This window comes from Lissotriton helveticus, chromosome 3_1 (genome assembly GCF_964261635.1).
Source record: "Lissotriton helveticus chromosome 3_1, aLisHel1.1, whole genome shotgun sequence".
Lineage (NCBI taxonomy): Eukaryota > Metazoa > Chordata > Amphibia > Caudata > Salamandridae > Lissotriton > Lissotriton helveticus.
In genome coordinates, this window is record NC_136061.1 from 542432844 (window position 1) to 542445947 (window position 13104).

General features: G+C 41.8%; 1 protein-coding gene across 1 annotated transcript in view; it reads right to left on the bottom strand.

Annotated features, from left to right (window-relative positions):
* The window catches only part of PGAP1 (post-GPI attachment to proteins inositol deacylase 1), an 896430-nt gene that overhangs the window by 643518 nt on the left and 239808 nt on the right, over positions 1 to 13104 (bottom strand). Inside the window, exons 7-9 of the mRNA XM_078680427.1 lie at positions 12405 to 12471; positions 8223 to 8328; positions 6008 to 6063 (exon numbers count right to left, since the gene is read on the bottom strand). Of these exons, the coding sequence (XP_078536553.1) occupies positions 6008 to 6063; positions 8223 to 8328; positions 12405 to 12471 (229 nt within the window). The remainder of the gene's footprint in view (positions 1 to 6007; positions 6064 to 8222; positions 8329 to 12404; positions 12472 to 13104) is intronic.

Consider the following 13104-nt stretch of genomic DNA (forward strand, 5'->3'; position numbering starts at 1 on the left):
AGGATGTTCCGACTCCTTTGCCATGGACTGAAGAGTGTCAAAAAGGTTTTTCTGAATTACGTGATGCGTTGTGTTCGGCTCCTGTGTTAGGTACTCCTGATTACAGTAAGCCGTTTACACTGTACGTTCACGAGAGGGATGGTTGTGCGTTGAGTGTTCTGGCGCAACAATTTGGTGACAAACAGCGTCCCTGCGCATATTTTTCTTCGACCTTAGACCCAGTAGCTAGAGCTTTGCCGAGTTGTTTAAGAGCAACAGCGGCAGGTGCGGCGTCCATTCGACAGTCCGCAGGTCTGGTCATGGATAATATGCTTACGGTGATGGTTCCGCATGCAGTTGACACTCTCTTAAACCGAACGAAAACTCAACATTTGACGAGCGCAAGGTTGTCTGGGTATGAGCTGACGTTACTGGCTAGTCATATACGGATAAAAAGGTGTAATGTGTTGAATCCAGCAACATTATTGCCGATCAACACAGAGTCAAGTGATGTAGCATCACATGACTGTTATCTAAGAACTGAGGAAGAAACGAAGGGTCGTATCGACCTAAAAGATACTCCATTGGTAGATCCCGATGGTACTTTGTATGTTGACGGTTCCTGTTTTAAGTTACCGAATGGTGATGTGACGACTGCGTATGCTGTAGTGACGTTGAGTACGATTGTGGAAACTGCGAGATTGAGTCAGAACTCGGCCCAGGCAGCTGAGTTGGTCGCCTTGACAAGAGCGTGTGTGTTGTCCAGAGGAAAGCGGGTGAATGTGTTTACAGACAGCCAGTATGCTTTTGGTGTGGCACACAGTTTTGGGCGATTGTGGAAAGAAAGAGGATTCTTAACGTCGCATGGCACGAAGATTCAGCATGGACAGCTTGTGAATGACCTTTTAGGTGCACTCACATTGCCTAAGCAGGTGGCCATAATTAAATGTAGTGCGCATCAAAAAGTGACGGATGATGTTGGTCGTGGTAATGCGTTTGTAGACGAAACTGCTAAAGAGACAGCTAGAAATCTGACAAATCGAATGTACGTTGCGAATTCAGTAAGATGGCCAGCAGAAACTAGCATGTGTGAGGATACAGTGGAGAGTGTGAAGGAAATACAGAATGAGGCCACTGAAATGGAAAAGACTAAGTGGAAAGAAAGCTCGGGAAAGTTAGACGAGAATGGATGTTGGGTTGACTTGTCAGAGAAACAGAGATGGATGTTACCGGATGCATACGTGCTTGCTGTTGTTACAATGGCCCATGGCACAGCACATATTAGCTCGAAGGGCATATGCAAGTTGTTGTCTCCTGTATGGAAGAATGATGGGATTACTAAATGTGCAGAGAGAGTGGTTAAGAATTGCATGGTATGTTTGATGCATAATCCCGGCAAGGGCACCGCCACTCCACCTGGTCATTTTGCCCCTCCTACATGTCCTTTCGAAGTTATCCAATTGGACTTCATCCATATGGAGAGATGCAACAATTTGAAGTATGTGTTGGTTGTAGTATGTGTGTTCTCCAGATGGATTGAAGCTTACCCTCTTAAGGATAATACTGCTCTATCCACAGCTAAAATTCTGCTCAAAGAGTATTTCCCCAGGTACGGCATGCCTCGGATTGTATGGTCGGACAACGGAAGTGAGTTTGTGGGAAGTGTGATGAAGAGTGTGTGTCGTGGTTTGGGTATAGTACAGAAATTCCATAGTGCTAATCATCCTCAGTCAGCGGGTTTGGTGGAAGGATACAATGGCACCCTGAAACTAAAACTTGCTAAAGTTCAGGCAACAACTGGTTTATCATGGCCCGACGCTCTGCCTCTAGCTCTCTTATCGACCAGGGCTACTGTACACTCTCGAGTAGGGCTCAGCCCATATGAGATTGTGTTCGGCCGTCCTGCGAACATTTGGGGGGTTCCAAGGCCTAAAGAATTGAACAGACTTGAATATCCAATGTTAATCGACTATCTATATGATCTGACTGCTAAATTGAGTTTGATTCATCAACAGGTCTTTGAGGCTCTGCCGTCACAAACAGAGGGTCCTGGTCACCGGCTCCAACCAGGGGACTGGGTCCTCACTAGAAATTTTGGACGAAAACGCCATCTTGAGCCGAGATTTGTGGGACCCTTCCAGGTGCTACTAGCAACGAGGACGGCGGTTCGACTGGAGGGACGGAAACACTGGGTGCATGCCACCCACACCAAGAAGGTTCCGTTTCCTCTGCCGGCAGACACATGGATACATAAAGGCTTTTCCTCGTCTGAAACTGACGTTCCCCAGCGCTTTGTCCCATTTAGCGAAGCACAGACCATAGGGAACACTTCAGTGTTATCTGACACCCCTGTTGATTCCCCTCAGACAATTTCCTTTCCCTCAACATTGGGGAATACAAGTACTGAACAATTGCCTGGACAATCGAACACTTGTTCGCCATCCAATCCACTGTTTGAAGATCAGACTCAAACCGGGAGAAGTCGATACTTTCTTCGACCGCGCGTTAAGGACAAATAAAAGAGTTCTGTTTTTATTCCCTTTTTGAAATTTACAGTACCCCTTACCGTTGTCATGAACATTGTGGACATTTTATATTGTGTTTACCTTTTCCTTTCAGGCAGCTAAGAGACTATTATTGAAGTGATTCTAATTCACTTAACCTATCATCTGGGTTGGCCGTAGGGCCGTGCAGGTACTTCCTTCTGTTTAGCAGCTATCGACACTAGGTCGGTTTCTTTTGTCGATTTCTGGGAACTCCTGGGAATTGGCAATCGCTACTCAGAACGAAGTGCGTCAAGAACGTTGCGGACGGTTGTTAGAGGATGGAGTTCTCCAAGCTGTCGAAGCTAGAGGAAAAGGCGGCGCAAAGATCTAAATTGTACAGCACATTTCGAACAAAATGCTTTTTATTACAGGTTTCCATGTTGTTCCTAACTGTTTCTATGCTGCTGGTGGGTGGAGTATATTTTGGTTTTCAATCATTACTGCTTTCTGCCTTACCTACCTCTCCTTCTCACGATCTAAATTTCGTCTCTACCGTTTCTCCACATTCTTTTCACTTACTGCCCCAACATGAGCAAGTCAGACGTGCGGAATTTAGAAACAATTCCTTTGTGCAACTTTTGCATCAGCATCAGTTGGTGGTAAATACTACAAATTGTTGGGTGTGTGGGCTAATGCCGCATACCATGGACAGGGGTATTCCATATTTGGTTCTCCCGTACAGCCCCCAAGGGTCAGTTCGGGCATTCCAAATCATGTTCCGTAGTGCACTAGATTCCTACCCCCATCGAGAGCCACGCTCAGCAAGCTTTGGTCCTGGCCCGTATCATAAGTCTCTGGCGACAGCGATTGCTGATCTAGATAGAGACATTTTTGATGCTACGCTCATCCCAAAGGACGAAGTGCAGGCCTACAAGTACCTTAGTGAGGCTGAGTATAGTATATCAGTGGGTGATAGACAGCTTAAAAGCTCACCTCCAATATGGATTGTACCTCACCTAGGCCACTTTTGTCTGCAAGGTCGTGGCCGAAATCCAAGAGCCCAGCTTGGGAAGAGTGCTTGTGTGGATACTTACGTTCTACCAATGCTTTCTTCCCCTGTCCTTCTGACTGCCAAGGGTACCTATTTTGTATGTTATGACCGAGCATATACGTGGTTACCACACGACTTCTCAGGTACCTGCTATATTGCAAATCTCTTGCCCCCGACTTTCACTGTTGCCGCCGACTATCACAAAACCAGAGTTGTGAGAGGTGTCATTAGTAAAGAGGATACTTCCGGTCAAGAAGCAGGAGACTTCTTCAAGGGTTTCCTACCGTTTTGGGGCCCTATGGTCAATAGCAGGAATCTGAGACAGTTAACTCGTGTAGTAGAGTCAACTGCTAACATAACTGCAAGTGCCCTTGGTAATCTGACAGCGGAGCTTCAAGCGGACAGGCTCATGACGTTACAGAACCGTATGGTTCTAGACGTTGTTCTAGCGGATAGAGGTGGTGTGTGTAAGGTCATCCATTCGAGCTGCTGCATATTCATACCTGATAACGCTCCAACGGTTTATCAAGCCATCTCCCAGTTGCACAAAATCTCGGAGTCCATACACGTGGACGAGGGAGATTGGACGCTTCTAGGATGGTTGTGGGGTCTAATGTCAACTTGGGGTTGGAAGATTCTGATGATTATAGGGGTTGTCATGACATTTCTGTTCACGTGTTCTCTTTGTGTACAGTGTGGTCCTGCCTTATGTGGCTTTTGTGCTACAACGTGTATAAGAAGGCCATCTGTTTCCAGAGAGGCATTGATGGATAGAATAATGTTCCAGCAACACCTGAATGATCTGATGAATATCGAGATCGACTCTGATTTCGACTAGTGCTTGCCTACATGAGGGCAAAAGGAGCGTCTGAGGTTCCGTGAAAATCGTTACGGTGTTTTGGGCATTGCCGAATATGGACGAGTTTGGTATCTATGAACCGTAAATGGCAAGTTCGGTAAGTGTACGCGTTTTCACTACACTACCTGGCATGGTTCGCCTCATTTACGTGTTTCTACATCTGAACCCTTGGGTTCCATTTCGGATACGGCATCCATTTTGTTTCTTGCCCTCACGTAGTCAGTGAACAGGCAACTGTCCGCATCGTGACCTGTTAGTTCCCAAGCCATACGGAAGACGCATATTCCTTTCATGCGTCTTTATGACCGGAGGAATGACACTGCAGAGGCAAATGGCTCAGCTTGAGGGTAATCTTGTCGTACCGGCCTATTGTTTCAACCATGCACGTGCTGGGATCAAGCTCTTTGATCCTATGATCATGTTTCCAATATTACCCCCGCACTCTTTTCTTTAGGTGTGCCTGACTTCCTAGCAGCTGTTCTTGTCTCTTTACTCTTGCTCATTTACAACTCAAGTGGAATGTACCTAATGATGGGAAGATGTGCTTTTACAGTTGGAACTGGTGATGTTAATGTAATTATGTTCCGGGGTTCTGAATACATGAAAGCGATCCTTTTGAATTTTAGTGTGGGAACTGAGCTGTAACCTTTTGCTTACATATTGTGCAATGACAAGATCTTGTATAAAAGAGAGTGAACCACAAACACAATTTGAAGCAGACTCTTGGAACCTACACTCTGTTGTACTTCCCATGACTTTTGCATCCCTGCAGTAATAAACGCTGATCTTTGACGCCGAAGGAAGTCTCCCGTGTCTCTGTCTTTAGTGCGCCAGAACAGGTATCCCACGAAGGTTTTAGGTGTTGTTCCCTGGCACCGCTGGGCCTTAAATAGTCCAGTCCTTCACACTGGGGGGTGGGAAGGGAGGAGGGAGGTTGGTGGGTTGTTGCACTGGATTTTATTTGGATTGCCTTTCATATTCTCCTATTTTTCGCTATGTAAAATGGTCAAAGTCATTGTTTCTTGTGTCTTATATGCCGCGACTGTCTCTGGGATTCAGAGGTCTGCATTATATGTGCTATTTTGACTAATAAAATCCGTTAAAAAAAATAATAATACATACAGAAAACAGAAAGTCAGTCTTTAAACTTCCAAAGTACTTATGTTCTTCACAATTCAGCTGTCATTATGTTAACACCAGTGAGAATAGATGTTATTTCCTTTAAAGACACAGGAGAAAAATAAATACATGATTACAGCATCACACTCGTTATAAAATCAGACATAGATCTATTTATTTCTAAGCATTTCAGTCTATCTCCCTGCTCTTCAATTGGGAAACATTTACATTTCAAACCTTCTACACAAATATTAAACGTCAGGTACAGCTGATACAGTATTCACGTCGATGAGGAAAGGAGAGGGATGCAAATGCGTGGAAGAATGGAAAACGGTGTGGAGAGACAGAGGAAGTGATGACACCGAAGTATGGAAAGAAGCTGCTGAGACCACATATCCCAACACACTAAAGCCAGGGCAGCCACAACCCGTGAGAAAGATGGACTACGTTTCCTTTAAAATAAAAACAGCAATTCACACATCTCAGTATTGCTGCTCTAGCAAAACTACTTACTTTGTAAACCGTATAGGTCCATGTTGAAGCGTTTACAGGAATCCACATGGATGATCCTAAAAGTAAATCACATGCTTTACTTTGCCCAACTATTAATGACATACACGAATGCAATACTTGCTGCGAGAGAGTGAAATACGATGCACGACTGACAATTGATGGAGAACTAGAGGATTGCACGGTTGAGCATTTGATGTGAAATGTTCACCACTAGACTACTGGTACACTACTAGCTAAAAGGTGGCTTTGGTAATATCCTATTACTGTCCGGCTACTGAGAAAGAGTCATAGTCTTAGACCATTTTCTATTTGTCTGTGGTAACGTCACACACAATATGGCAATAGGTAGCTGTAATGGGAGAAAAAAGGGATAAATGGACTCTTGAGATTAACTGGCCTACTTTAGAGTTTAGCGGACAGGGTACTTCGTCGCAAGCATGACAAAGTACCTGCCTACCAAACCTTCGGGCTGCCCACCTCACTTAGAGACAGGCAAAACTTAATCCGCCGATGAAGTCCTCTTTAGCTCTTTCGATTGAATACTTCCTCTGATGGCCCAACGAAGCAGGGGCGTCTGAGAAAGGGCATTAAACATCTCCCCTATTTAGGATGGACAGTGTAATGCATTTTTTTTCCAGACCATTCTCGCCTGGAAAATAAACAATCATGACCACCATACCCTGGTAGAAAGCTCCAAGGGTATAATGTCATTTGTTTTTCCAGAAACAAAGTCCTGATTTGGAAAAATGTTTCTGAAAAACAACCAAAGCTGCAAAACTTTGGTAGATGACTGTCAAAACCAGCTGTGGCCATCTAGCAAACTCTTAGTTCACTGAAAGGATCCGCTGTTTACAGAAGTTCCCTTCAATCTGCAGAGATGACCACTGGACTGGCAGTCTTCTCTAAATTTGCCAGACCAAGTACCTTTGAGATGGCAGAGGTAATATCCTCTGCCATCCTGTCGGACACTACTTTGTCCACCAAACTCTTAATCAGGCCCTATTCGGTAGTGCAGGTGTTGTGTATGAAACTCTTGGCTGTGATGTACATAAGAACTTTTGTTAAAAGTGTAGCAAATGAGACCATTTTCAGATCACCAAAGGGCTCAAAAAGAGGAAATGGTCATTTTGCATGCAAGAGGACTAATACAATTGGAAGTTTTTGGCTCACAGTAGGTATCCTGCAGATGAGAATAAAGATTTGTTTTCAAAAGCTCAGCGCATTCTAACTTTGGGCTGAAACAAGTTTAATTTTAGGATGTAATTAGTTCACACAAAGAGCTGCAAGAAAACCATTAGAAGGGCTGGCAATTGCCATTGGGAAAGTCGTCAGTTGTGCTGCAATTAGATCTACTACAAACATTAACATAGGTTCATCGCAACTTGACTTTTTACCACTGACTTGTTCAGAACATGGATCAATTACATAAAGAATCCCTCTTGAAATCCACAACCAGAAAGTACTTTGCTCAATGAAAAGAACCATCTCGTTTGGCTTTCTGCAAGAGGTCATAATATCATGCACACCTGCCGAACTCATGTTGCCCACACTGGAACTCGGGTATCTGGTAATAATGGGGCTCTCTGATTAAGGGAAGACACGCAGCATGTTTTTTTGTTGGATTATTCTATGAAAAACATTCTCTGGAGCTTAGTCTCCATACACTTTTTACAAGAACTGACCAAAATATCAGTGATATTCTATTATGTGTGAGGTTGAGAGTCATGAAGACTGTCACACATCAAGTTGAGCACAGGAGACTAACAACACTTCTGTGTGCCAATAAGATGGGAATGCCTTTTCATTTATTTGGCCATGAATCAGTTTCCGACCTGCTAAAAGTTTATAGAAGGAACAGACCTAGCTCACCAGGACAGTTGGAAGACCTGGCCCTTAACCGCTTCAGCGCGGCGCAGATTCCTGCGCTGTGCTGAACGTTCCATTGGGCTTATGGAACCAGGACGGAACGGTTCCGTCATGAGCACAGCTCAACCGACGCTCATGACGGAACCGTTCCGTCATGAGCATGGAAGGGGTTAAAAACAAAGTAGGGTAATAACATATCTAGCATGGAATAGTCATGCAGTAAGGACAGCGCGTGAATACAATTAGGGTCTGAATATCACAAAATGGCAGATGAAGAGGAGAAAGGAGTGAACCCCTGGAGAATGAGACCAGACAGAATTGTACAATAACCGTTTGTAGAACTGCAAACCTGATAAAGCCATGGCAGTTTCCTCGCTTGAATCCAGGAGTTTTGCTGGGTGTCTCACAAAGTGATGACTCAATACAGACATTCGCTTCTCTGGATCTGTAGTTATCTAAAAGCACAAGTAGAATTGCTATTAGTATTTCCAAAACTCGGATATTTACAAGTACAGTACAATCAAGACTATTATTTACATAGAAATCACAGAAAAAAAGCAAAGAGCGCCACAATGCTCCAGGACGGGGAATATATCATTCCAGACTTGCTGGGAAGTAGACGAAGGACTTTTTCTGCACGAAAAATAAAGAGAAAGAAATGACATAAAATGTGCATTTTCACATGGACTTCATTGCCAAGAGTTCTTTGCTATGGCTAAATCTGCATAGCAGGAACAGAAGCCCACAGGACATCACCTGCCTTTCACAATAAGGCACAGGACATTCACTGCAGAATACTATGTGTCCCGCGGCTTTCCAAGAGTACTACTGGTAATGTACGGAAGTATGAAATAAACCCAAGGGTATGTCCGTGTAGAGCAGTAATTCACGGCCCATATTGTTATGTTTAGTTTCCTGTCTTTGGTCTCATGTGTAAGTATAAAGCATGCGACTGTTAGCATGACAAAGTAAGGAACTGGGAACCCGAATAGAAAAGTCATGCATACACCACTCACTATTATAACAAGTATTGGTAATTGCATTAGGTTTCGCCTATTTGATTAATAACAATATTATGTGTTTAGAGGAGTTCTGACAAATTTTGGACCCAGTGCAACTGCACCTGCTGCACCATTCAAATAATGACCCTGTTGCCTGCAAGATAACTGCATTTGTGACTGCCTGTTTAGTAATAAAATATAGCAATATTTGGTGTTATGGGGAGTTATGACAACTTTTTGGCCTGGTGCCATTGCACCTCCTGCACCATTCAAATCAAGCCCCTTTCGCCTGAAGGGTAACTGCACCTGCGACTGCCTGTTTAGTAGTAAAATATAGCAAGATTAGATAAGATGACTTCTGACAACCTTTTGACCTGGTGCCACTGCACCTGCAGCACTATTCAAATCATGACCTAAGTGCCTGAAAGATAACTGCACTTGCAACTGCCTGTTTAGTAGTAAAATATAGCAATTTTAGGTGTTTTCTGGGGTGCCTAAAGCTTTTGGTCCTGGTGTCCCTGCATCTGCTGCACCGTTGAAATCATGACCCTGTTGTCTGCAAGGTGACTGCCTGTTTAATTTAAAATTTTAGCAATAATCTGGGTTTAGTGGGGTCCCTAGAGCACATGGTTCCAGTGGCACTGCACCTGCTGCACCATTCAAATCAAGTCCCTAATACCTGCAGGGTAACTGCAATTGTTACTGCCTGTATAGCAGTCAAATATAGCAATATTATGTGTTATAGGAGTTCTGACAACTTTTGGGCCCTGTGCTGCTGCGCCTGCTGCACCATTCAAATCATTACCTTGTTTTCTGCAAGGTAACTGCACTTGAGGCTGCCTGTTTAGTAGTACAATATATAGCACCACTCTTTTATATTAACTTTATTTTTAACGCACAGTGTTTATTACAATATTTCGAATTTAATCATCATGACCAATTAGATTAAGTTGGAAAAAATCAATCCAACAATGGCTACAAATGCAAAGAAAGGATCTGAGGAATGAATTGGAAATGCCACAAATGTTCTTAGGTTAAAGCAACTGCTTTACACAACTAAGTAAAAAAGCAACCATTCCAGCATACTGTTAGAAGCTGTCTGTCTTTTCCGTGGGAAGAGATCTTATCTTATCAGTGAATGGAACTTAAAGAGTGTGAACAGCTTTAGTAGAAGTATCGTAAATGTGTGCAACCAGGGGAATTTCACAAAAACAAGTTGCACACAAAAGCGAATGATCACAGTAGTTCGGCTTTGGGAACTGATAAGAGCCCCCTTTTAAGATATACTAAATACAAGAGATTTCACAAGCACAGCTACACCTAAAAAGCATTGAAAAGCCAATAGGTCTAGCCTGTTATAATCAGAGTGAACTGATTGACAATTTTAAGTGTGGGTTTGCAGATCAGTGAGTGGCTGAATGTGGGAATGAGTCAACAAGTGACTGGAAGGAGGGAAAAAAGTGCATGATGATTGAATGAGTGAATAAGAAAATGCATGGATCAATGGAAGTAGAGGAGTCCTTGGATTAGTGAACGTACGGATGGATGAATAGGAATGGCTGAGTGAGAGTAGCAAAGGCGTTTAAGGCATGGGCACAGGGTGCAATGGCCTTAGGTCTCAACCTTTCAGAGGGCCCCCTGAGTCTGCCTGCCAGCCTGAATGAGGCAGCTGTGTTCGGTTGGCACATCTGCCCTCATAACCACCAATACTATTTCAAAATAATTGTTTTAAAAATCATTTTAATTTCCTTAATTTTTGATAAGGCGGAGATTGGGGTGGCGAGTGGGAATCAGTTACAGAAACGTTGTAGAGAAATATTTTAACCTTTTGCAACATCTACAAAAATAATTTTTAGATGAAAACAGTACCACACTTATGAGTAATATGAGAGGCCCCACATGCTATTCATTATAACAAAAAATTAAACACAAGTCTATACATCAACTTCTGGTACATATATTGTGAATACTAGATAAAATACATTTAGGTCATGGTCCAGTATGTGGCACCTATTTATATTATTATATTTTTACATACTTAGCAACTTGTACGTTTGAGTTAACTGGGTCTTACCAGGAGATCCATATGGAGAATTGCATTTTGGAGATCTGAATTTTGTACCAACTCTTTCATCTGAATTGTCCAATCAGGTTTCCCCAAAATATATTGGTGCTGGACAAAATATTTCTTAAGATGGAACTGCCTGAGGACTGGTCTAATAGAGTGTCAAGGAACTGAAAATTGGTTAGTAAATTTAAAGTAATTCGGTCCTCAAAATATGTTTGGCTCAGGACCATCAAAATCTTTAAGATGTCACTAGAGAACAGAGATGGTCAACATTAGAATGCCACGGTCCTGTTGGTTGAAGGGCGCTGCTCTCTTCATCCTGCGGCTACTGCTCACTCACTTTTATATCTATACATGTTCATAACCACTCGCCTATTCATCCATCCACAGATTGAATCATTCATGCAACCATATACACAAAAACTCAATGATCCATGAAGAAACACTTTCACACATACAAACAACTTAACCTATTGGCTTTGGCAATTCTTGTCGTCATGACATGATCTCTGGGAGATAGCTAAATCAGTTTTTACACCAGACCAAAAATGACTGATGATTTTCTTAACCAGATCTTGCATTTCACCTACTGTAAGTTGAGTGCAAACAGTACTTGCTTGCTCTAACTGAGTGTTCCCATAACGAGCAGATCTATATGGATCTAAAACAGAGCAATGGACATTTTAAAAACAGGTGTAAATTGAGTGCTGGTCTTACTCATTAATGTATGTTTATCATTAGGAGCAACTATAAAATGTAACATGGGCCTTAAGAAATTCAATATGTTGAAGGTTATTTAAAAGTTTGAGTGCCCAAGTGTAATACGTACAGCTTTTACAACATACATTCGAGTGAATAGCGAAATCAAACAGTTTCATGACAAATACGTACAGCTTTTACAACATACATTCGAGTGAATAGCGAAATCAAACAGTTTCATGACAAATAATTCTTATTTTAACCCTGATTGAATTAAATGTAAGTATTTACATTTTTTATTTTCAGTTGCAGGAAAAATCCCTTTTCCCCATCTCTAGCCAACCTATTGTTGATATTGAAGTTATCTAGGTAAAATTGGAACCTCTTTAAATGTCTTAAAATAGCAATAAATAGTAGAAACATCACCAGTTAACTTTTGCACAGTACCAGGTGTTTGCTGCAAATATAAAAATGTTTGATCTGTTTACGCTAGAAACAATTTGGATTATGTAGTGTGGCAACCTTTTCCTATGACTATATTTAATCGACAGAGCATAGCAGACTGAGCACCAGTTATTATCCTCTAAAAAGTAATAGTTGTATCATTAGGACGTGAGAGAGGGGTTGATGTGGTATTGTGTATAGTTATCCATGTCTTTTTCACTCCTACTGAAAATCAATAAAAACACTAGGACCTCTGGCTCAGTTGGGCTGTTATACATAAAACAATCAATAAAAAGGTGCAGAAGTAAAATCAACAAACCTGCCTAGTGTCTTCATCAATGAGGTCGATGAATGCTCTAATAGTAGCCAAAATCAATTCTTTACACCTAGAGCAGAAGAAATACAGTTAATATTATTCTTTGTGCAAGTGTAAAGGAAACAGTAGTATTGTTTAAAATATTCCTCTATTTGAGTTTGTTCAAAGAAATAATTTGTAGAAGGAAAGTGGGGACATGCAAAAAAGTTATTCTAAATTATTTATTAGGAAGGATAAATTGGAATAGGAATGGAATGAACTCCCCTGAGAAAAGGAGAGAGAGAGAGAGAGAGAGAGAGAGAGAGAGAGAGAGAGAGAGAGAGAGAGAGAGAGAGAGAGAGAGAGAATAAGGAGAGCTTGATACAGAGAGAGAAATCAATGGATAAACTGAGACCGATTAATTTATCCACTGGAAATGTAAATATTTGATTGCATTGACCAAAGAGTTACACTTTCAAATCTGTTGCAAATTATTCAAGAAAGGAACAATAGAATTCTTTGGACGACTAAAAAATAGCATTTCCTAATTAATGTCCTATAGATTTTTGCTCTACACTACAGCAAAACTGCTGAACCGAATCAAATCAAACTTAAAATGAAAATAAAAGTTTATTCAAAACAGATATTTTTTTCTTGATTGATGTATATCCGTTCAGTAGTTTTGGGGATATAATCATATGTTGGGTGTGCTTAAAAGGTTTAT